This window comes from Mesoplodon mirus (assembly GCF_964341445.2).
Source record: "Mesoplodon mirus genome assembly, chromosome: 9".
NCBI lineage: Eukaryota > Metazoa > Chordata > Mammalia > Artiodactyla > Ziphiidae > Mesoplodon > Mesoplodon mirus.
The window spans coordinates 41,532,819-41,558,529 of record NC_138985.1 but is presented as its reverse complement, the minus strand read 5'-3'; the positions used below and the strand labels follow the sequence as shown (position 1 = coordinate 41,558,529).

The window sequence follows — 25,711 nt, the reverse complement described above, 5'->3', positions numbered from 1 at the left end:
CCCCTCCCCCGGGGCCGCTGAGATGCTTTAAGGGGAGGAGGAGAGGGAGGGAGGGAATCAGGGGGAGGGAAGGAGGGTTGTGTTTTGTCTTAATGTCTGAGAGAGAACAACCTTCTGGGTGTTGCTCTGGAGCCGATGGGTCGGGTTTCAAACCACGTTTTGTGATATCCCCCTCCTCCCTTCCCTCCTTCTCCCCCACCCCTTGCCGGTGTGCGTGGATCGCGGGTTTATGGAGATTAATGTTCGGGGGGAGGGGGAGGAGAGGAGAGGGGGAAGGCGAATAATAATAATCCTAATAACCTGTTGTCGTGTATGGGGGTGTTTGTTGCAGATCAGAAGAAGGAGGAGGAGGAGGAGGCGGCGGCGGCGGCGGCGGCAGCGGCAGCGGCAGCGGCAGCGGCGATGGCTACAGAAGGAGGGAAAACCTCTGAGCCAGAGAATAACAATAAAAAACCCAAAACCTCAGGCTCCCAGGTAAAAGCAAACATATAAAAAAAAAATTCATCACGAAACATAAGGGGAAAGGGGAGTTATGCCCTTTAAATGCCCAGAAGTGAAGAACAGAATAAAAATGTTTTATCCACTCAAAGCATCTTTCTGAGAGTGAGGAAGTTAAATTGTAAATTCATAAAGATTTCACATGTTTGGGATATCGCTGTTTAAAATTCCATCAGGAACGAACTCAGACTATAAGAAAAAGGTGTGTATTCTCCCAAGGGCATTTTGAGTTTAGGAAAATAACACTTCAAGAAAGTTTGTTAGAAATGTCCTTCTATTTAAACTTTGTAGTGTGGGATCTGCTTCCTTATTCCTGTATCTTACTGCTTTTGTTAATATTTATTTTGATTTTTGCCACTTCCTGAGTAAGTTCTGAAATGTAGAGCTGTCAAAATAAATAAATAAATAAATAAATAAATAAATAAACTCCTCCCAGCTACTGGCCTTCACTAAATCCGCCCACTTTTTTTTCCCCCCCTCTCCTTTACCATCCCATTTTGGGTAGGACTCTCAGCCCTCTCCTCTGGCTTTACTGGCAGCTACTTGCAGCAAAATAGGGACTCCTGGTGAAAATCAAGCAACTGGACAACAACAAATCATTATAGACCCAAGCCAAGGATTGGTGCAACTTCAAAATCAACCACAACAGCTAGAACTGGTAACAACACAACTTGCTGGAAACGCTTGGCAACTTGTTGCCTCCACTCCTCCCGCTTCAAAAGAAAATAACGTTTCTCAACCAGCTTCTAGTTCATCTAGTTCTTCCAGCAGTAATAACGGGAGTGCATCTCCCACAAAAACTAAATCAGGTAATTCTTCCTCCCCTGGTCAGTTTCAAGTCATACAAGTACAAAATCCAAGTGGTAGTGTACAGTACCAAGTGATTCCACAACTTCAAACAGTGGAAGGCCAGCAAATTCAAATCAGTCCAACTAGTAGTTCATCTCTACAGGATTTGCAGGGTCAAATTCAGCTCATTTCTGCAGGTAATAATCAAGCTATACTCACAGCTGCTAACAGGACAGCTTCTGGGAATATTCTTGCTCAAAACCTGGCAAATCAGACAGTTCCAGTCCAAATTAGACCTGGTGTCTCAATACCACTGCAATTACAGACCCTTCCTGGTACTCAGGCTCAAGTTGTAACAACCCTACCAATTAACATTGGAGGAGTGACTTTAGCTTTACCAGTGATAAACAGTGTGGCCACTGGAGGAGGGACTGGACAGGTCGGCCAGTCTGCTCCTACTACTGATGGCGGGACTTCCAATGGGAGTCAGTCAGTTCCCACACCCACCACCACTGCTGCTGCCAGTACTATGCCAGAATCGCCCTCCTCCTCCACTGCCTGCACCACCACTGCATCAGCATCTCTGAGCAGCAGTGACACGTTAGTGAGCTCAGCAGATACGGGCCAGTATGCAAGCACATCAGCCAGTAGTTCTGAACGCACCATTGAAGATTCTCAAACACCTGCTGCTACTGAGTCTGAAGCCCAGAGCTCCAGTCAGCTTCAGTCTAATGGAATACAGAATACACAGGATCAATCAAATTCTCTTCAGCAGGTGCAAATTGTAGGCCAGCCTATCTTGCAACAGATCCAAATCCAACAGCCTCAGCAACAGATAATTCAGGCTATTCCACCACAGTCATTTCAACTCCAGTCCGGGCAGACGATTCAGACCATCCAGCAGCAGCCTTTGCAGAATGTTCAACTTCAAGCAGTAAATCCGACTCAGGTGCTTATCAGGGCTCCAACTTTAACACCTTCAGGGCAAATCAGCTGGCAAACTGTACAGGTTCAGAATATTCAGAGTCTTTCAAATTTGCAAGTTCAGAATGCTGGGTTGTCCCAACAATTAACCATCACGCCAGTGTCTTCAAGTGGTGGCACAACTCTTGCTCAGATTGCTCCCGTGGCTGTTGCTGGCGCCCCAATAACTTTGAATACTGCCCAGCTTGCATCAGTGCCTAATCTTCAGACAGTGAGTGTTGCCAACCTGGGTGCTGCGGGCGTTCAAGTGCAAGGAGTTCCAGTTACAATCACCAGTGTTGCAGGTAAGTCAACTGCGATCTTTTCTCACTGGTTGTTAATAACGGTTATTGTTTTTCTTTGCTAACTCAGATTTGATGTAAACCTCTGAGGTAAACATAATCATAAGGAAACTAAAATACCTGGGAGTATTACACTCAGTACTGTGACTCTAATCATCAGTGTGACCCATTCACATTCATACTATTCAGCATTAGGTTTTATGTGTTAAATTCGTTGGAGAGTTTTATAAAATTATTCTTCTGCGGAGCAAAACGTCCTGATTAGAAACATAAGTTTTTGTAATTCAGAGACCAAATTTGTGTACACTTGAACTTTTCTGAAAGAACCCTAGTCAAAATGATGTTTATATCTTCTTTAAGGGAAAGTAGGTTTAAAACTGAAAGAATACAGTTATGAGTCTGTTACAGTTTTAATGCGACTGTATGTTACTCCTCATGCTTCCGCATCTTGTTGCCTGTGCTTTTGCGTTTTATTACACGGTGTTGTTTTAAACTAGATATTGATGCAATTGAGAGAGATAATTTTGAGTTGCAAATTGTTTCTTTAACTTTTATGTCTACTTTTCTGCCAAAACCAGGATTTGAGTGAATAGTCCTTCACTTATAAAATTACATTTAAGTAAAATCTGTGATGGTTATGTTATTTATAGGTGTTTTTAGTGTGAAGTTGGTGGAAGGCAATTAAAAATATAGACAGTAAACTGTCAATAGTTTGAATTTGTTGTAGTAAGTTTGTTTTAAAATCAGTTATAAAGGAGGTATTTGTTAATGCATGTAAATAGATACTTCTGAAGCATTTGGAAAACCAGTCTTATTAAGTATTTTAATCATTTTGGACCAGTCTTTTTTCATCTAATGCCTTTTGTTTTCTAGTAATTAAATACTTTTCATTTGATTATGAAAACCTAGTTGTGGTTTTGGTGTCCTTGATACTTTAAGACCTCTTTAGTTAAATTATTTCTGTTTTGATCATCTGAAATGAATAAGCATATCACTTTTGAATGACCTTTCTTGAAACAAGTTTCAGATAAATTATGCTAGGGTTCTTGTTTTACAGTTACTACCTAATGTAGATGTACATATTTAAAACTTGGAAGTTGTCAGATAGAGCTCTGTGATTAAGAAGAACAAAGGTAACATGTTTTATTTAGATACCCGTTGATTATAAACCAGAGGTATCCAACAGAATTTTCTGTGATGATGGAAATGATCTATATTTGTTCTACCCCGTATGTTAGCCACTAGCCACGTGTGGTTATTAAGCACTTAAATTGTGACTAATGCAACAGAGGAATTGAATTTTTAATTTTACTTGATTTTCTTTAATTTTAATTTAAATAGCCACATGTGGCTAGTGGCTCTTGTATTGACAGCACAGTAACATAGTCAAAGAGCCTTTTGAGTGTGGTACGTTTTCCCTTAAGACTATTACAGCACAATTATATGTGTGTTTCTGTGGATTATAGTCCTTACCTTGCTTTGTTTCTACTCTTTTTCTAAACATTGATAATAAATTAAGTATTTCAGAAAAATGTCTGTTTTGGATGGGTTGAATGACAATTTGTATTGTCAAAGCAAAATTTATTTCATTTATATTTCATCTTGCCTTTTAAGCATTAGTTAGTGAATTATGATGAAGAGAATTGAATAATTTATAATTTAGGTTAGAAATAGTCAGTTTTTCTGTACTTTAATTGACACCAATTATGACCCAGAGTTTTTCCTTTGCCTGTTGTGAGGGTAAGCCGGTGTAACTGAGAGTATGATCTTCTGACCGCCTCAGAATCACTTGAATGATACATTATGGTAAATGCAGGATCCATTTTCTGGAACTGTAGTTTTTGGGCGGTGTGGTCAAGGAATCTGCCTTTCAAACAAACTGTCCAGGTGATTGTAAATCTCGTTTAAGTTTGAGAACCAAGGATCAAGTCGTCCGCAATGAACTATAAGGCAAAATTCGGAAGTGATGGATTTCGAGCCTAGTTCATAAGTGCCTCAGAGGGTGGATTTCTCTGACAAGTACCACTTATAGTTTTTATTCCACAAATATATATTGACTAGCTATGTGTTGAGCACTCCCAATAGGTGTGTTTAGTCTTGCATTTCAAGGATAATTTTTTTATTTAAAGAGTTTATATGGTTTGGGGGGCACTTATGTGTATGAGGAAATTTGAACTTTATGTAGTTGGTTTTCTCCTGAAACCAAAGTTTTTAAATTTTATTGATGTTCTAATACATATGCTCTATCGTTTAAGAAGATAACCATGTTACAAAGACCAGAAATGTACCCTGATTTCAACAACTCTGTGCAGTTAATCTGGGTCTGGTTGTGTGCAGATTTTACTTTACTTCCTGGCATAATAGGTGTTTGACAAATGTTTGCTGGATTAAGGTATAAATGGTGATGGAGAAGATAGCAATTTGGAATTGGGAGCAGCACCCCTGGAGTGGTTTTAATGAAGCTAAGGAATTAACTCTGTTTTCATTAATTTCTTTTGGTTTTGAGCTTTTAAGACATTGAGAGTGGTACACCAGGTACTTTACCATCTCTGAAAGGGAGAGAGCGAGCAACAAGTGCCTATATCCCTTTTATAAATGAGCCCTGGAATTTGAGATTTTTACTTTTTGTCCCCATTCACTTTTTAGTACTTTTTGATTATTTCCTGGTTCCCCCCCAGGAGAATGGTATTGAGTTATGGGAAAATTTTTGCTCTGAATATTCATAACAACTATTACCAGGGCTTGAAAAAATTATCAGCTTTGACAGAATGTAATGGCTTGCTCAAGGACAAGGGGCTAAGAGTTCTCCACCATCCATCCTCATATTACTTCAGGAAGTATAGGAAAGGTTCTGGATGATATGGACAGAAAAAGGGAAAAAAAATCATACAAGGGAAATCAAATGAAACTAGTTTTTGAAGCTGGGACGCTTCATACTTGATTTTATGAAATAAGAATGTTAATGACATTCTACGGGGAACCTCTTTCCTTGAGAATGTATTCAGCATAATGTGTTTCTGTGGTTTGGTCTCAGCTTGAAATCCTGTGTTCCAGGCTGAGCATCTAGCATTTAGTTAGTTAGAATTGTAGTAGGAACTGAATACATGTACTCCTGCTACATATTGTTTGTTTCCTTTATGGGATTCGGAGTTTGAAGAAAAAGCAGAAATCCTATTTTAAGTTAAGAGCAAAGGTAATAACTAATCATGCTGCCTTTGTTTTAACTAAGTGAGGAGAGGGGATGATGTTTTCCTCAAAAAGAACTACCTGTTTTCACGATGTGTTCTGGTAGCCAAAGTGCCGTAGTTAAAATGAACTTTAGGAGTTATTTCTCTTTAGTTAAAGGATTTCGAATATTTAGGGACCATTGATTTCTAAATTTTAACTTGCATTGGCCAGCAGTTTGATTTATTTTTGGCCCTAATCACATATGGTAATAGATCATGTTATTGCTTGATGGATGGATTTTTCTTTGTCAGTTTTAATGGAAATTAACATTCCTGTGCAAATTCTTACATAAAGGTAGTTCAGACTTGAGAAGATGTTGCTGGTTCTTCAAGAACTTTCTCTCTTACCTTCCTTTACTTCTTTGGGGATTAACAGAACCAGGAATGGGAGAGCCAGTTCTTCATTATTGGTGAAAATGGAGACCAAAGGAAATAGTTGACATTTATATTTAATTTAAAAACCTAACTTAATCCAGTAGAATTAACCTCTTGCACCAAACTTTTTTCCAGAGCTACTAAAAGTAGGAAATTGACTAGAAGTTTAATACAAATATGGTTTTCCTTTGCCATATGTTGTATTAATTTGGATTTCTCTAGTAGGCATCTTAAAATAACATATACATATATGTTATACACATATATACACATATGTATATATACATATATAAACATATACACGTCTATTTTTGTGTATACATATGCATATGTCTCCTGTGTTTGGTTCTTTTTTCAGAGAAGTCACCTTTACTCCTGTAATTTTTTTCCTGTAATATCTTCTGCTACTCTTTGTTACAGATTGGAATTCATCATAAGGAACTTATATCTTGTGCCCTGTACAAGTTTTGGGTTCTGAACTACCAAGTTGGTTTTACACATTAGAAAATGTATATCATGACCTTTAAGATTTGTTGATGATGACATAACAATATTGTTGAGTAGTTTTAAGTTTTTCTTGGAAGGTAAAGTACTCATTGTAGAGCCACATTAGTTTTTTAAAAGGGCATCTTTGGGATGGATTTCAGGATAAGAGAGTGAAGGAAAACTGTTAATCATCTGCTTTTCAAATCTAAATCAAGGAATATATAACAAGTAATACTTAAGAAATATTGGAGCAGGCATAAAAGCAAGTTGAAAAGGAAGAAAGGAAGCTTGATCAAGAAGGAAGATAGGGAAAATTTGCTCTACATAGATCTTGTACAAATAACACAGATTTACAAAATGAGAGAATTTTAATTTGAAAGGATCTTTGAGATTATTGCTCATCAGTTGTAGCCTTCTGTTAGTGCTGATAAAGTCTGTAAAGGAATTTTGTGTTTTTACTGTTATAAGTGAAAGGAGAAACATGGGTCAGAGGTTCAGCAGTGCTACATTAGGTACTTGGGGATGACATAGTACGGATTGACAGTAAAAGGGAGAACCTGGCCTGATACCGGACCATATGCCTACGTATATGTGGGCTGTCCTGTACCCTTCTGATCTAGGTATGAGATAAGATTGTACGTTGCTAATGCTTGTCATTATATTACCTAGTGAATGAGCAAACTGTGGCAAAGGAAACCTATCACTTATATAAGTGTGTGTGGTGAGATAAAGACTTACTGAAATTGTAGTTAACTAAGGTAACTTAAAGATAATTGAGCATCCTTCCCCCTCCCTCATCCCTTAGTGGTAGTTTAGAACTAAAGAAACTGAAGCCAGAAAGGTTGAACGACTTGTACTTTGTGGCAAGGTGAGGACTAGAATCTTGGCTTCTGCTCCAGTTGTCTTTCTCCTGTATTTCTGCCTTTGTTATTCAAATCTTTTGCTAGGTTGTGAGTAAATGTAGCTGAGGTTTAGGGATCAGAGAGGGAGAGTATCCAGCTTGAGTTGTCTTTTCCCAGATAGACTGTGTCTGTTATTCCTGGATATTTAGCGTTAATATATTGAATATAATATTGGTGGAAAACACAATTCTATCTGCCTCTTTGTTACTGAATATAATGGTGAAATCTCAGTGGTATAATTTTGTCCTTTTTGAAAGAGCAAATTCAGAACTTGAAGAGATTAGTAAATTCTGTATGTAGGTAAGCAAGTTCTAGGGCTGTTGAGATACTGCATCTTTTCCCAAACAGTAGTTAGAAATGGATTTTTTAAAATGAGATTCGAGGAAGAAAACAAACATTTATTGTTTTCCTAGAGTGTGTTATGTGCTGGGCCAGGTATTTATACTATCTTAGTATATCCTACAGTATCCTTGGGATTACTGTGTCTGTTTTACAGATAGCCTCACTGAGCTTTGCTTATATGTGGAATCTAAAAAAAGGGTACAAGCGAACTTACCTACAAAACAGAAATAGAGTTGCAGATGTAGGAAACAAACTTATGGTTACCAGGGGGTAAAGGGAAGCGGGGCAGAATAAATTGGGAGATTAGGATTGACATATGCACACTACTATGTATAAAATAGATAACTAATAAGGACCTACTCTATAGCACAGGGAACTCTACTCAATATTCTGTAATGGCCTATATGGGAAAAGAATCTAAAAAAGAGTGGATATATGTATAACTGATTCACCTTGTTGTACACCTGAAACTAACACAACATTGTAAATCAACTATATTCTAATAAATTTTCTTTTAAAAAAGGAAAAGAAAATTTGCCCTCCAGTAAGTGGTAGAGCCATGGTTTAAAGTCATCTCTGATTCCAAGATGTTCACAAGACATAAAGTAAAAGGATAAGTCTACAGATACAGGCTATTTTTCACCCTTTTGTATCTGATGTATACTTGAATCCCTTAAAGGGTAAGCAGTTTTGAAAATTGAAATGCTGACTAGCCCTGACAATGTGGCATTGACAGACAATTATGATAGAAAGTAATGAAAGAAACTAGTGTGGCTGCATGGAGACTTCTGTGTTAAACTCAGATTTCAAAATAGTGTATGTGGAAGATAGGAGGAGGGGCATAGGATTAAGGATGAAAACAAAAAGCAACATGACGTTTTAAGAATAATGTCAGTTAAACAGAAGCTCATAATAAAGTCAGGCTTTTAAAATTCAAACAACTTATAAGGCTTTAAATCAAAGAAAGAGATGATCATTGTTTGAGCAAAATGGTGTAATATCAAGAAAAGGCAGAACTCCTCCACTCTGCTTCTGTTAACCAGCGAGGAAAATGCAATTCCGGCTGAAATGACTAGAGCTGTAACTCACTCTGAGATATTTATTCAAGGTAAGTGAGGAGGTAGGGGATGTTTAGTTGCTCTTTGGAAGTCAGGATGATCTAGATGAATGCTATCCTAAAGTCAGAAGGAACTTTCAGGTTTCATTTCAGGCCATATCAGTAACTTAAAAATTATGCAGCATGGAAGAATTGAGTATGAATAAGCACTTCACTTTTTGAAAACATCCCACACTACAGACAAATGAGCTTGATGACCGTCCTTAGCAAAGTCCTTGAATGAATTATGGAGTAGTTGGCCTCTGAGCGTTTAAAAGAATTCAGGGATCGTTGGGAACCAGTATGGGTTCACTAAGGAACGAGGTCCATAAATTCTTTCTTGAGAGTTTCCAGATGAGTATACAAAGTAACATCAGTACAATGTATCTTGATTTCAGCCTTGATAGTCATGATTTCTTTAAAGGCTCATACCTGGTTGCTCTATTATATGAAAAATGTTGATTGTCTACCTCAGTAGAGGTAGAGGTCTCTGGTATTATGGCATAGGGTTCTATCCTTGATACAGTCCAGTTGAACATTTTTTTCAAATTTTATACTGAAGGGTGACCTATTTACTGAATTCAAAGATGAGACAAAGTTGGGAGATGTTGCTAACAATTATGATAGGGCATAGAATTGAGATGCCCAGTGATCTTAATAGACCAGAATGCTGGGCCGGAATTAGCAACATAAATATAACAGGTAAGATCCTCTATTTAAAGTTGAGGGGTGGGGGGGCAGGATTGTTCACCTACAAGATGGAAAACATGGTTTAGCAGCAGGACATGTGAAGATGATTTGGGATTTATTGGCTTAATATGAACTAAGAGTAGAATAAAGCTCCTGTACTTTATGCTTGTCAGACCGTTTCTGCAATACTGCGTACAATACTGGGTGTGGCACATTTTAAATGGGACAGTGACAAACTGGCGAGCATATCAAGAAGGCCTCCCAGGATGAAACGTGTGGAAAACATTTCACACTAGCAATAATCAGAGAGAGGGGGGTTGTTATTAAAAGAAAATAAGAGAAAGTGTGACAGCTTCTTTGGATACGTGAAGAGCTATTTTTTGTTGGTTTTGTTTTTTAATAAAGTTCTGTTATGTTTTGGCCTTGGGAAACCAATACAATGAGTATATGTACACACACATGAGCTAATGCTGTGCGGTAATGGAATGGTTTGTTTCATGAAGTAGTGATCTTCCTGTTGTTAGATGCTGGGTGTCCATCTATCAGAGACACTAAAATATAGAATTTCCTGTGTTATATAGAAGGTTTGATTAGATAATCTGTGAGTCTTCTAATTCTAAAATTTAGGATTCTATGAATATTTGAGTACGTAGTTCTATTCTGGGTACTTCCATCCAACATATGGTGAGAGTTCCTCGTAAGTTGTGTTAAACTTACATGATTGACTAAGTAGGGATTTGGTGGGGGTGGAGGGGAGGTTTGAGGGTCACATTTACCATTTTTTCTTATTACAAAGGCAGTATAATTGAGATAAATTCTATTAAGAAATAAATGCAATACTTCATAAATTAATAGATTTCTGTTCTTCGTTATTTGTTAGACTTACTGATTGTGCTCTTAGATGCTATTTTTCTATGTCATTTGCACTTCTATTAGGCGACTACCAAAGCATTAGTATTTTAAAAACACACTAAAGTGCCCAACATTGAATTTGTAGTTAGGATATTTTATCTCAGTAGCTCTTTAACCATAGTCATATTTCTGATAATGACACTTTAGTATGAACAATGTGATTACTTTTTCTTCAGTAGACTTAGCAGTTGGAAAATCCAGTATACTGATGGAGTTCAAACTGTGGGAAGCGCTCAGAGCTTCAAATTTGTTAATTTACCCTGTGGAGTAAACAAATCAAGTAGGTCTTTCTTTTTGACTCAGAATATCTAGCACATAGGCCCTTTAAAAAAAATATTTGAGGCCCGAGACCCTTTTGAATAGAAAAAGTAATAATTCTGATATATGAAGTTCTTTTTGCCTTACGTATGGTAATAAAGTTAGGAGTAGGGACTGTCTGGGCTTGATCAGCGGTGTAGTTCAGGTAGTAGGTTTGTTATTACTGCAGATGTATGTACTCTGAGAGGCTTCCTAGATCACAGGTATTTTGTGTTCTTTTAGGTGATCATCAGTCAGGTGCAACCAGAAGAGGAGACACAGGAGAGGCCCAGGAAAAAAAGTTTATTATACACACAGGTCCTAGAGAGACAGTCAGTGTACACTGCGAGGGGAGGTGCACACATGGGAGGTGATGCCAAGGGATCTGGCTCAACCTAGCAGGTGGGGAGCAGAGAGAGCAAGAATCCATGGGCAGGTGCCTTTATTGAGGGATCAGTGTGTGAGGGGATTTCGTTGGTGTGTTTAAATGCTGCTTGGCCACAGTCAGGGGAAGGTAGGAAGGGAACCTCGTGGCAGGAGCAACCCTTATCACACTGGTTGCCTGGGCCGGGTGCTTACAGCCTGCTTGTGGGGATGTTGAGGCAGCAGGGGAAAATAACATTTTAAAATGTATAATACAACAGGATTAGGAATTAAAACTCCTATATTTTAGTTAGGGTACTGCTCTCCATTAGCTAGTCCATCCTGGGAAAACATATTATAATTGGAGCTTCAGTCCTTTTTCATTTGTAAAATAGTGCTATTAATTCCTTCTCTTTTTACCTCATAGAGCTGCAAAGATCAGATGAGATGATATGTATAAAAAGGCTTTGGATATTGTAAAGAAAACTATATATGGAAGTTGGTAACCTGGTAAAAATCTCTACATGGCAACTCTCGCCCACTAGAAGAATGTGAAGTAGTAAAGTGGGAGAATGAGTAGTTTTCGATATGGGTATTAGCTTGAGTTAAAGATCAGAAGTAAAAGAGAGATCTGTATAAAAGGAATATCAGAAAGCTTTGGTGAAGTGCAGCTAAGGATATGGGGAGGGGTGTATCTACAGGTGGAAAAGAAGCAGTGTGTTTCAGTATAGTAAGACCTAAATGTCTGCTGTGTACTGTCTGTGTAAGCTCTGAAAGTACTCACCTGTCTAAAAAGGATACTTATGTTGGGGAGGTAAGACTTACATACATGAATCAATTATATGGCTTGCTGCAATTGCATATGAGAGTTTATACTTAAGTGCTGGGTTTTGAGCTATGGAAAATGACTAGGAGAGCTCAAAGACAAGTGAGATCTGTGGTTTGCAGTAAACAGGGAAGGCTTTCTGAGGTGAAGGTTGGTTTGGGAAGTGGGAATTTGAAACTTTGAGGGTAGAGAGGTGAAGAGAGGATGTCTTGAGCCAAGCAGTTGAACTTGGAATGAAAAGGGTAGAGCCCTTGCGTGGAAGCTTATAGTTAACACAGGGAGTTGTGTTCTCTCATCTGTGTGCTCCATAGAGGCATAGTGGTCTCACAGAGTAGCTCAGGGCATGCCCAGTGGACAGCCTGCCACCCCTGCTTCAGCCAGAGAAGTTGTGTGTTTATTGGACTGTGAGCTTACATTTTGTTTGAAGAAGAGATTCTGCCAAAATAATAAGTTTGAAAAACATGAATCTAGTGGATGGAAGAGATTGAATAGAAAGTTTTGCAAGTGATATTGTTAGAGCGTTTCTCTATAGATAAAAGTGTGGAGAAGTTAGAAATCAGGAGCCCAGTGGAAAGGATGTTGTTGGAATAATTTAGCCACGAATTCACAGTGGTCTTGAGAAAGGCTATGGCAGTGAAGTTGCTTAATACAAAAGACAGGTTGTTGAACTTCTCTTTAGTACACAGAATGGTGACATGAAATAAGTATTAAGGAATTAGGTAAAAACATCAGGTTTGCTGGTTCCTTTCCTCTGTATCAAGTATAGTAATAGGCATTGAGAAACTGAAAATGAAGTGAGACAAATTTGCCTCTCTCACAGAATATATTACCTGTTGCAGAGACATAACCATATCTCTTTGCTTCTAAAACATACTTTTTTTTGAACATTTTATCATCTTGGAAATTAAAATCCACCTTATAAGCAAAGGCATGTCATAGTTTAATTAGAATATTTTTTCTTATGATCACTTGCATCTTAGACTTAATGGAATACGATGACTATATAATCGGTTAAAGTACAACGTGGCATTTGGTTTATAAAGGCTGTGAATGAGGTGTTATAGAAGCCCAAAGGAAGGAAAAACTCGTTCTGCTTGTAGAATTCTGGGGATATTTTCATGGAGAGGGTGATAACTGAGCTGGGCCTTAAAAGGATGACTAAAAAGTTTGCAAGGTTGGGATGAAGAGGGCTATTTCAGGTTATGTTGGATCTTACATGTCAGAAATTCAGTTAAGGAGTCTTCTATAAACAATGCAAAATTCAGGCTTAGATCAAGGAATATTAGTATACATTAAAGTTGAATTGTAAACCTCCTATAGTCAGGAGCTGTGTCTTATGTGTATGTTTTTTTCTATTTCACACATCAATGAACATTGCTCAATATAAATAATCCTGATGCTGAACTAGGGGAAGGCCCACAGGTGGAGAATGTTGATTGCATAGGAGAATGGGATGGGTAGATCCTTGGGATAGATTCAAGACAAATACTTCAAAAGGAATGAGAGTTTATGATTATAAAAGGAAAAATGAGTAGTAAAATTAAATAACAGAGGAACTTACACATCTGATTGCTTCATAAGTTTTGAGAGACAGTTGCTGTGAGAATCTTAGCAGTGGGGGAAGTTTTGAGGAGAAGTCAAAGGTGTTTAAAGTCTCCAGGTTGTTTCTGTCCCTCAGAAGTTATCATGTAGGTGCCTCATAATGTGGCCAGTCATAGAGGGTTTAGTACAGTTCTGTAATAATGAGTCAAGTCACCACAGCTTTTTGTTCACAGAAGCGGAGCTGCTTTTGCACAGAAGTATAGGAACCAGATAGTGATCTGTGCTGTGGTAAGTGGGTACCTGTGCCTGGTGTGGGGTTGGGGGAGAGGGTGGAAAGTCCTTGTTGTAGTTGAGGGTGTCTAAGCCAGGGACTTGAGGGAGAAGAGGGAAGAGGAAGACACTAGATGCGTATGATGACGAGTACTAACTGGATTTATGTAAGGTAAATAATTACACTTAGGGGCTTCCCTGGTGGCGCAGTGGTTGAGAGTCCGCCTGCCGATGCAGGGGACATGGGTTCGTGCCCCGGTCTGGGAAGATCCCACATGCCACGGAGCGGCTGGGCCCGTGAGCCATGGCCATTGAGCCTGCACGTCCGGAGCCTGTGCTCCACGACGGGAGAGGCCACAACAGTGAGAGGCCCGCGTACCACACACACACACACAAATAATTACACTTAAAGTGGTTTGTAAATCCTACGCATTTTCCCATATACTTAAATCTACATACAAACCAATTTGAGAAACTGACATTTGACAGATATTTGTCATAAATAGGACAGACTATGATGATAGCTTGTTGAAGGAGTAATTTGATTGTTTCATAAATAATCATATTGATTATTTGTTTTTTAGTTTTATAAAGTTAAAGCACATTGTATTTTTATTTCTAGAATTTCTCTCACCTTTTGTCCTCATTGGTAGGATGTCAGTACTTAAATTGATTTTAGTGATAGGGCAGGTAATAGTTTTAGTAACCTCTTGATAGACTTTCATCCATTTCATGGACTCCCTGCTAGCAGACTGCATCCATAAATTCAGTCAGCAAATAGGTACCCAGCATCTGTATTGTGGTTGAATAACCTGGGGCTGAACTCCCACTTCCATAATGTTCCAATAGGGAAAGAAGTCGTTCTGTTTTCTTTCATGAATGAAACAAGAAGCAAGTGTGCTTTAACCCTTAATGTTTGTTTTATATTTAAGCTCACATTTACTGCATGTTTATAGTATGCCAGATACTGTGTGCAGCACTTGGTATATTGACTCATTTACTCTTTAGAACACCCTATAAAGTTAAGTACTGTCAGGTGCAAAAACTGAGGCCTAGAGTGGTAAATAATTTGCTCAAGGCCACCTAATCCAAACACATTCTGTCTCTAGAACCCTGGCACCATCACCACTTACGGTCTCTCACCGTATACTCCCTATGTACTGCAGTGTGTTTCCTGTGACCAGCTGTGGAAACAATTCATTGTCTCTTATGTGTCAGACTTTGTGCGTAAGCATTATATATATGTTAACTCAGTTAATTTTGGCAGTCCTATGAAGAAGGTAGTGACGGTGACCTCAGTTTTTCGAACAGGAAACCAAGGCTATCAGAGGTTAGTATCTTGGCCAAGGGCATACAGCCAGTATGTTAGGCAGCTAGTAAGTGAAAATATTTTATAAGTCTGGTCTAGGTGAACAGGACTACCTTTACAGCTAAGCAATATGATTTTAAGTTACCTTACTGTAATTGTTGTAGTATGTTCAATAAGTTCTTTAGGTGAGCACTCTGACTCTTTATCGCCCTTTGGGGCACAGGGCATATGTACCACAGAGAGAATTAGGAAAAAAAAAAGGTTTTATTACTTTGTGGTATCCTGTGTTGATAGGGAATTTGAGGCTAATAAGAATATTTCCTTTACTAAATACATGTGTACCATAAACCAATTTTGAATGAATTTTGAAAAACAGATTCTAAGGATGTAAGGCACAGAGGAGTCTTATATTTTGTTTTCATTAATATTTGTAAACTGTTAATATTAGTATTTAATATGTTAATTTGTATTAAGCAATATTATTAAATATCAGCATATATTGATAATTAATGTCTGTGTTATATTAATTTATACACACTGATATTTAATTGTATTAATATAAAATGAATAAAATTATCAAGTATACCAAAAAATATATACTTCCTGAGGCCTGTATTTTCATTACTTTGCTTCTTGATCAGGATGTGACATGTCAGTATAGATATAAACTTTCTACTATCTGAAGGAAATATCACCACAAAATGACTTAAAGAAAATCCAAAGATCATAAAAATTATATGTATAGAATTTGTGTTCTTCAGATAATCCTGCATGTCATTTTTATGTAGCATTAACTCATTTGACAGGGATGGTGCTATAACTTTATTATTGTTCTTTACTGGATAAATAAGAAGCAAGATACATCAATATTTGAGTATCTGCCACTATATACCATACAATGTATACCATACATTGTAGAGTAGATATTTCTTCTCTACTCATGGGGCCTCTACTTTGTTCTACGTGAGTTTTGTTTTATATCAGTGTTAGGTTATTGCTATTTTTAGTAGATGAGAAAAATCAAGGCCCAGAAAAGTTAAATAATTTGCCCAGTGTTACAGAATTAACACATGGGAAAGTTGGGGAAAGAATCCACATTCCACCTAGACTCAAAATTATTTTTGCTGTTTTATCATAAGTCCTTGGGGCCAAGGAAGTTGCTTCCATGAAAAGTTTTTAAAGGTTTTTTTTTTCCCCCTCAATTTTAAAGTAACAAAATACCAAAGAGTTAAAGACCAATCTACATTTTCTAAGAGATTGATACACCAGAGTAAATTTATAGTATATGAGGACGGAGTAAATTTAGTCTGTATTTTCAAAAGATGTGATTGAGTTCATTTTGTCTCTCTGTAAGTTTGTGTGTGTGTACACATTTACATATATACATTTACTCATTATAAGCATATTGAGTAAAAAGTTAAGGGGATTATATTCTACATCTGTGGACCTATTCATCACCATCCTTGTTCTCCTAACCCTACCCTATAATTAAGTATACTAACCCATTTTGGGGTAATCCTAAAAAATTAGCACACCTCTTTACACTATACCCACACCCCAAGTCACAGAGAAAACTTGATTGTTGAAATCAAAGTATTCAGACAGCTCTCAGTGCTTTTTAAAGGATTCTTTGGCAGCTATCTGAGCTGGCAATGATAACTATGTATAATTTGCAAACTGGAAGACAAACATGTTTCATTGTATGAGCAGTTTGTGATGAGCAGAGGTAACTGACATATTTAAGAAAAGAGCTCTGTGCTGGTAACATGTTGTCTCTTCCATTAAATAGTTGTGTTACCTTTGGGAATGGAGGTCTTGGTTTTTTTCCTGTTGTTACAATGAAATATTTGTGTTTGTGTGTATTTTGTAAAATGAAATATTTGAGGTAATTTTGTTTAGTGTTAAAAATTCTATAATTTTAAGCACAAATGTGTAGAAACCAAATTGCGCTTACATTTTATTTCAAGCCCATTTGAGCCAAGAGGAAAACTCAGGAAAAATATCATTTAACAATATTTCTAGTGTTTAAATCAAATCGGTTACTTTTTGGAGTAAAACTTTGAAAGAGATATGTCAGTATTTCAAAAATGTCAGGTTTTGTTTTGGCAAACCTTTGAAGCCAAATTTGGTATTGAATCTAATGCTGTTGCCCTTTAAAGAAGGTCATTCATCTAGGTTTGAGTCATTACTAAGTAAGGATTTGCAGAAGTTTTTTAGAAAATGATTTGCTGCCATCCTTTTATTATTTTTTTTATTTTTTATTTTTTTTGTGGTACGGCGGGCCTCTCACTGTTGTGGCCTCTCCCGTTGCGGAGCACAGGCTCCGGACGCGTGAGCTCAGCGGTCATGGCTCACGGGCCCAGCCGCTCCGTGGCATGTGGGATCTTCCCGGACCAGGGCACGAACCCATGTCCCCTGCATCGGCAGGCGGACTCTCAACCACCGCGCCACCAGGGAAGCCCGCCGCCATCCTTTTAAACTAGACGTATGCCCAGCCATCAGCAACAGCAAAGATGAGGACCAGGGCCCTAAACACTTGGGCATTCAGATCGCCATCTGGGACCTCATCTGACTACTCAGAATGCCCTTGCCGGTGAATATAGGCGTTGAAGATCCCTGGTCAGAGACCAGCTGCCCTTTAAGCCAGGGAGTATGCTTGCCTAGGCCTGAGCTTCTCTAGCCGAGAAGAAGCATCGATAGCCCTGTGAGAACAAATACTGCCGCAGTAGCCAGAGAACTCTCTTATGCAGTATTACCTTCTAACCTTTCCAAAAGCTAGGTCCTGATCTTCAGACCAGAGATTTTACTGTTGTCTTTGCTGCCTTCCTGCTTTCCAACTTTACAGTAACCATTTCAATCCACCTAACCATTTTATTACCTTAGCACCTCCTCATGACTTAGATTTCTAGTCAGCCTGCTCCACGGATGATAGTGTAAAATCTACAAATTTAGAAGTAGAAGAGTTAGATGGATCTCTGTATCTCAGTTTCAAAGGAGAAACTGTCTTACTTCTTATTCTAGAAGGTGAAGAATATGACAGCTGATTTGTAGTCCAAAGAGGTCTCATAAGAGCAGTTGTATTTTCATCTGTTTAAACTTTAGAATTTTCTGCTTGGGGTATTAAAGCAGGGAAAACTCCATTTTCAGCCTCACAACTACTGGCAAAGGGGAGTTTAATATAGATTCCAGCTGCTACCTTGGGAAGAAAGTACTTCTTTAAATGCTGGATTGTGCTGATGTCAAGATGAGTTCGTAGAGGGACTTCTATGAGGGATTTTTTTAAAAATTAAATAATGATAAAACAGGATTTTTTTTAAACAAATGAGTTTCAAAAGCAATTTTTAATATAATACTTGCTTGGATTTCATTTGGTAAAGTTAATTTTATTTATAGAAACACTTTTAAAAGTATATATTTGATTCCCCATGATTACTGAGAAACAAAAGAGTTGTTTTGGGAATCATGTCTTAAAAAGGTTATTTGAGGTCTAGCACTCAACTGTTATACAGAAGTTTAAAAAAAACATAAAGAAAATTGTGCCTTCAAATATCCCTTAAAAGCACCCCTAGTAAAGGATTTATTTATTTATTTATTTATTTATGTTATTAAGAATCCTACATGCTTTTCAGTATGTTAGCCCAGTTGTTATAGTAAAGGCAATCGAGCACTCAGTTCTCATTGGTTAGGAATAGCTATTTGTTTCTGCATAATACTGTAGGCTTAACTTAAAACTAAGGAGACATTGTGGTGCTGGTGAAATAGAGGTGGACAGGAATCAAGACCTGCCCTCAGTCCCCTGGTCTGCCAGGTACTGTCTATGATGTGGGGATGGCCTTTAGTGTTCTTGAGCCTTAGTTGTAATCACCTGTAAAATGAAGATAACAAAATGCCTACTAAACTGGGTTTTTCTGAGGATTAAATGGAGTAGCATGTGAAAATGTTTTGTAAATAACAAAGCACTGAATGGGTGTAAACTATTATTATTATAAATTTACCTGTACTCTTTTTTTCTAAATTAATACGTGTATGTGTTTAGTATTTTGCAGTCTCATTTTCTATCACATGTTCATTTTGTTGCAACATACAGTGCCATTCTGGTAATGTATTAAACATTCAATAAATATCCAGTAGAAAGAAGTGAGACTTCTCTGTTACTTAGCTTAATTGGATGTGTTAACTATGGGTTTTATTTTCTGTTTTCTGATGCTTTGACATCTGGGGCCTCAGTGACCCTGGAGGGACTGCCCTTTCCAGGGTTAACAAGTTCCTAGAGATAGTAAACAACTCCACCTTGAGTGTACTTTTCAAATACAAATACAAATACAAACCACTGCAGAGCCCACCCCCCAACCACATCCTTTATGGCCCTCATACTTCAGGCCACTATCTACCTGCTCTAATCACAGGGCCAGGTACCAGACAGACACCAAAGGACAGCCCTCATGCTCCAGAGCCCTTTGAAATTATTCACACTGGCCAATCCTAAGCCTGTTTCCCCTGCCTCTGTTCCTCCTGCCTCGTGCCTTTTCCTTTTTGTGGAAACCACAATAAAGGCTCCTGTCCACAATTCCTCTCCGGCCCTCTGCCTCCTGATCCACCCTGGTACCTCCCAGTGTGGCCTGCTGGGGCATGGTAACTCTTACCCACCTCTGGGTAACTGAATAACAAGCTGTCTTTTCATTGGCAATCTCGGCTTACTATACCTCAGATTTTCTGTTAATACATTATATTTTAAAACAGTGGACTGCTGATTTATTTTCTAATTTTTATGGCAAAGAGTCTTATTACAAAGAAATAGTACTTAATATTGCTAAGTTTAAAGTTTTCTTCAGAACTAACTAAAATAGAGATTCAGAGTGGTATTGAGATATGTATGTTTGTGTGCAGGTGAATATATACATATGTTCATGTATATAAAAAAATTTTTAACCATATTGGAAGATGACAGAAATTGTCATTTGTAAGCTACCTTTACACACCATCTTTGGTTCAGCTCTTTTTGTTTATAAGTGAAAAAACTAAAGTTTGTTTATAAGTGAAAACCCCAAAATGGATATGTAGTTTACCCAAAATCACATCTTTAGTTATTGGCAAAGTCAGGATAACCCAGATCCAACTCCCTGAGGCTTAAATAGACATGCAAATGTCATAAGCATCTTTATTAGGAAGAAAATTGTAGGTAAGTTTTTCTTGCTTCTTCTCTTTCTCAAAGGAATAAGATCTTAAAGTTAATTTTGTTTTCTCCTGTCCCAAGTGGCAGTATTTTGGTTGCTAAATAATTGTTCCAATTGTTATAATTTTTTCATTTAGCAAAACTAAAATTTGATATAGTTATTAAATTTTATTTCATAAACTATTTTTAATTCTAGAATCCAGATATTTTAAGTGCACAGTTCACCCATTTTGTATCTCAGCTCTTCATTTTTTTTCTTATTTTTGTTTTTGATGTTAGATTTTCAAACTTAGAAACTTGTAGCAGCCTTTATGCTAGACACTTCGTTGTAAACATTCTTCAGTGTTTGTACTTTTATGGTAAATTTGACTGGGCCAAATAATCATTTTGTGAACTGAGATAATATGGGGAGAAGTTGTTGAGAGATCAGTGAATTATAGTGGACAAAAAAATGAGTTAGGAGTTTTCGTGGGTTTTCTCAGTGAGTTTTTTGGTTTGTTTTTTATTTTTTTGGTAGACATAATCTTAAGAGGTACATAATACAAGATGTGGGGTGAAATAGCTTTCTGCTGTGTTCTGTATTGCTGGGTCTTTATATAAATATTGGATCAAGTTTGGCTCTTCCACATTTGAAGAAATAGAAAGGGGAGGTGGCTTTTCTTAAATTTAATTTTTATTTTATATTATAGTTGATATACAATGTTGTGTTAGTTTAAGGTGTACAGCAAAGTGATTAGGATACATATATCCATTCTTTTTCAGATTTTTTTCCCATAAAACTTATTACAGAATATTGAATAGAGTTCCCAGTACTACACAGTAGGTTCTTGTTGATTATCTATTTTATATATAGTGGTGCATATATGTTAATCCCATACTCCTAATTTATCCCTCCCCCAGCCTTTCCCCTTTGGTAATCATAAGTTTGTTTTTGAAGTCTGTGAGTCTCTTTCTGTTTTGTAAATAAGTTCATTTGTATCACTGTTTTAGATTCCACATGTAAGTTATATATTACGATATTTGTCTTTCTTTGTCTGACTTACTTCACTTAGGATGATAATCTCTAGGTCCATCCATGTTGCTGCAAATGGCAAAATTTCATTCTTTTTTATGGCTGAGTAATATTCCATTGTATATATGTACCACATCTTCTTTATCCATTCCTCTGTTGATGGACATTTTGGTTGCTTCCATGTTTTGGCTATTGTAAATAGTGCTGCAGTGAACATTGGGGTGCATGTATTTTTTCAAATAGTGGTTTTCTCCAGATATATGCCCAGGAGTGGGATTGCTGGATCATACTGTAATTCTCCTTATTCTCCTTTTACCTTTTTTTTTTTTTTTTTTTTTTTTCTTTTTGCGGTATGCGGGCCTCTCACTGTTGTGGCCTCTCCCGTTGCGGAGCACAGGCTCCGGATGCGCAGGCCCAGCGGCCATGGCTCACAGGCCCAGCCGCTCCGCGGCATATGGGATCCTCCCAGACCGGGGTACGAACCCGTATCCCCTGCATCGGCAGGCGGACTCTCAACCACTGCGCCACCAGGGAGGCCCTCCTTTTACCTTTTTAAGGAACCTCCATACTGTTCTCCATAATGGTTGTACCAATTTACATGCCCACCAACAGTGTAGGAAGGTTCCCTTTTCTCCGCAACCTCTCCAGCATTTATTGTTTGTAGACCTTTTGATGATGGGCATTCTGGCTGATGTGAGGTGATACCTCATTGTAGTCTTGATTTGCATTTCTCTAATAATTAGCATGTTGAGCATCTTTTCATGTGCTTTTTGGCTATCTGTGTGTCTTCTTTGGAAAAATGTCTATTTATATCTTCTGCCCATTTTTAGATGGGGTTGTTTGTTTTGTTTCTGCTTGTTTTTGGTATTGAGTGGCATGAGCTGTTTGTTTGTTTTGGAGATTAATCGCCTGTTCGCTTCTTTGCAAATATTTTCTCCCATTCTGTGAGTTGTCTTTTCATTTTGTTTATGGTTTCCTTTGCTGTGCAAAAGCTTTTAAGTTTAATTAGGTTCCATTTGTTTATTTTGTTTTTATTTTCATTAGGAGGTGGATCCAAAAAGATAGTGCTGCAGTTTATGTCAGAGAGTGTTCTGCCTTTGTTTTCCATGTAGCTGTCCAGTTTTCCCAGCACCACTTACTGAAGAGACCGTCTTTTCTCCATTGTATATTCTTGCCTCCTTTGTCGTAGATTAATTGACCGTAGGTGCATGGGTTTATTTCTGGGCTTTCTATCCTGTGCCATTGATCTATATTTCTGTTTTTGTGCCAATACCATACTGTCTTGATTACTGTAGCTTTGTAGTATAGTCTGAAGTCAGGAAGTGTGATTCCTCTAGCTCTGTTTTTCTTTCTCAGGATTGCTTTTGCTATTTGGGGTCTTCTTTGTTTCCATACAAATTCTGAATTTTTTTGTTCTAGTTCTGTGAAAAATGCCATTGGTAATTTGTTAAGGATTGCATTGAATCTGTAGATTGCCTGGGGTAGTGTAGTCACTTTGACAGTATTGATTCTTCCAATCCAAGAACATGGTATATCTTTATCTGTTTCTGTCATCTTCGATTTCTTTCATCAATGTCTTATATTTTTCAGAGTACAGGTCTTTTGCCTCTTTAGGTAGGTTTACTCCTAGGATTTTATTCTTTTTGATGCAGTGGTAGATGGGATTATTTCCTTCATTTCTCTTTCTGATCTTTCATTGTTATTGTATAGAAATGCAAGAGATTTCTGTGTATTAATTTTGTATCCTGCAACTTTACCAGGTTCATCAATGAACTCTAGTAGTTTTCTGGTAGCATCTTAAGAATTAGAAAGGACAGTTGGCTTTAAATTGGTCCTCCACACAGATACTAGTGATAGTTCTCCATTTCCTCAGAAAACTGAATAAAATGTAATATAATTACATTGGAAGGAAAAATTTAGGTTGAACTAAAGAAGTATATTCTTAATAATGTAAGTAATTAAATAGGGCATAACTTATTGAGGGAGGATTTAAATCTCTACCCTTGAAAATCTTTTATGTATTAACTACCTTTTGGATTGTTCTAGAATTGCATGTCAGCTGCTCACCAGGGATCCTCTAATTTTCTAAATAAGAGAAATTAAGTTTTTTGATCATAAATAAATAAGAGAAATTAAGTTTTTTGATCATAGAATAAATCTGGCTACTTCCTGCCAGATTTCCCATCTGCCACCTCTTATACCTGGTCTGCTAGAGGCCCAGAGACACTCTTATTACAAAAGCATTCAGCTTTTGTAGTTGAAAATGAACAGCTATAAATGGGAGGTGAGTAATGGTCCGCTCTGCTTCTTCTAATAGTAGCCTGATTATCTTGGCTTCCTCCAGTCTGCAGAGACAGTGCCTTGCATATAGTTGGTGCTTAATAAATATATGACTCAGGAGATGCAGCTCTATTGAAAAAAAATTTGTATTTAAAATACTTGATTCCATTTTCCATAGTATGTGGGCATTTTTCAAAACTTGTCACTTATTTTAAGGACTGATATTCATTTTAACTGTAGTAATAATAAGCATACAGAAACTTTGGATTTCACCTTTTAGAATGCTTTGCCTTTTTTGTTAATTGAATAAGATATGATCATCTTATTAATCCCATGGTAGCATGGAAATCTCTATTTTTTTTTTTTTTTTTTTTTTTTTTTTGGCGGTACACGGGCCTCTCACTGTTGTGGCCTCTTCCGTTGCGGAGCACAGGCTCCGGATGCGCAGGCTCAGTGGCCATGGCTCACAGGCCCAGCCGCTCCACTCATGTGGGATCTTCCCGGACTGAGGCATGAAGCCGTGTCCCCTGCATCAGCAGGCGGACTCTCAAACACTGCGCCACCAGGGAAGCCCAAAATCTCTATATTTTATATTAATATAAAATCTTCTGATTTTATTTAATGACATATTAGTTCTATATTGAGTTTGTGTATTGTAACTGCTAATAAAAGTTACATTAAACAATTAAGTTTTTTCTTGTGTTTTAGCATTGTAGTTCCTTTTTGTACTGAAATGTTAGATACTCATTGGACAGCCATAGTTCAGATACTGTAAATCTGGCCAAATTTTACACCTTGTTGTTTAGGATTTTAAAATCATTCGTAATTCTTTGTTTACTAATTAAAACTAAAATTTTTATGTGATACAGGTCTACTGGTGGCCTTTGAACTTAAGTTAGTAAGTTGTTAGGGTTTGTAAGAAATATAACTAAATGTAATTTTATTTTGTTTTCAGGCTATTCTCTAAGTTTATAGAGGATTTACTAGGTTGAGAAATAAGAACACTTGCATGTTCCTTTCCTTTTCAAAATCATCAAGGGTAAGCAGGCAGGAGTCTTCCTTGATAATGAATAGATCATTGTCTGCCCAAGCTGATAAAGCACAGTGAATTTTTCCGAGGGACAGCAAAATAGAAATAGAAAATAATAACTAAACTCCCTAATGTGACAAAGGGGATAGGGATATGAGTGTGATCCACTGTTTTTTTTTTTAATTAGTTCTTCTACTTTATATGATTTATTTCCCAGCTATTGTTATATATCATGGTTAAATGTACATATGTAGAAATAATCTTGAGATACATTAGCTGTGAGTAATTAATGAAATAAAATATTAATACAGGTGTATTGTAAATTCATTCATGGTCTTTTGGTGCTTTATTGTGATGAAGAAATTAAAAGGACAAAATAGTTAAACTTAGGAGTTCTTAGAACTATTTAAGAGGAAATGTAGAGATCATTTGTTAAGAATTAGACTTTGATTATAATTTTACAGTGGAGTTCATTCATTTCCTTGTCTGCACACATCTTTAAATTATTTGAGTTAGTCTCTTCCATCAAATGCACAAACAGTTCTGTCTTCTAAGGTTTATTTCTGAAAATGAGATTTTAAATTAATCTGTGAATTTATGTAAGTGAACAGAACCTTTTCTTTGTGTTCTAACCCCCCCCCAAATATGCCAAATGTTATTTCTGTTCAAGAAAGTCAATATAATTTTAAAAATTCTCCCCCCCACCCCCAAAAATGTTCTCATACTCATCTTAATTGGAACTGAAAAGAGGTGACTAGAACTGAATTCCCCACAACTGAAGATGGGTCTGGATTGCATGGTAGAGGATGTAGGATGGTTCTTATATGGTTAGAATGATTCCTTCTGTGGTTTTAGAGAAAACCTGTGCCTGGTTCATGTACACTTGGAAGTAGAAAGCTAGTCTTTCCTGGTTGTTCAGTTTGCTGTTTAGAGATGAATCTTAAAATAGCCATCTATGGGGTTAGACTGATCCATGACAGCCTAACAGTGTTGGCTCAGCCTCTCTTGGCCCTGAACTGCACAACTA

General features: G+C 37.3%; 1 protein-coding gene across 5 annotated transcripts in view; it reads left to right on the top strand.

Annotated features, from left to right (window-relative positions):
- Nucleotides 1-376: 376 nt before the first annotated feature.
- Nucleotides 377-25,711, top strand: part of SP4 (Sp4 transcription factor) — an 81,139-nt gene continuing 55,804 nt past the window's right edge. For 3 of the 5 annotated variants that reach the window (XM_082632525.1, XM_082632526.1, XM_082632523.1), the window contains exons 1-2: nucleotides 386-474; nucleotides 1,004-2,555. In XM_082632525.1, coding sequence (XP_082488651.1) covers nucleotides 403-474; nucleotides 1,004-2,555 — 1,624 coding nt within the window. In that variant the 5' untranslated portion in view covers nucleotides 386-402. Of the gene's footprint in view, nucleotides 475-1,003; nucleotides 2,556-25,711 lie in introns of all 5 variants that reach the window. The other 2 variants (XM_082632522.1, XM_082632524.1) reach the window with 2 other exon arrangements.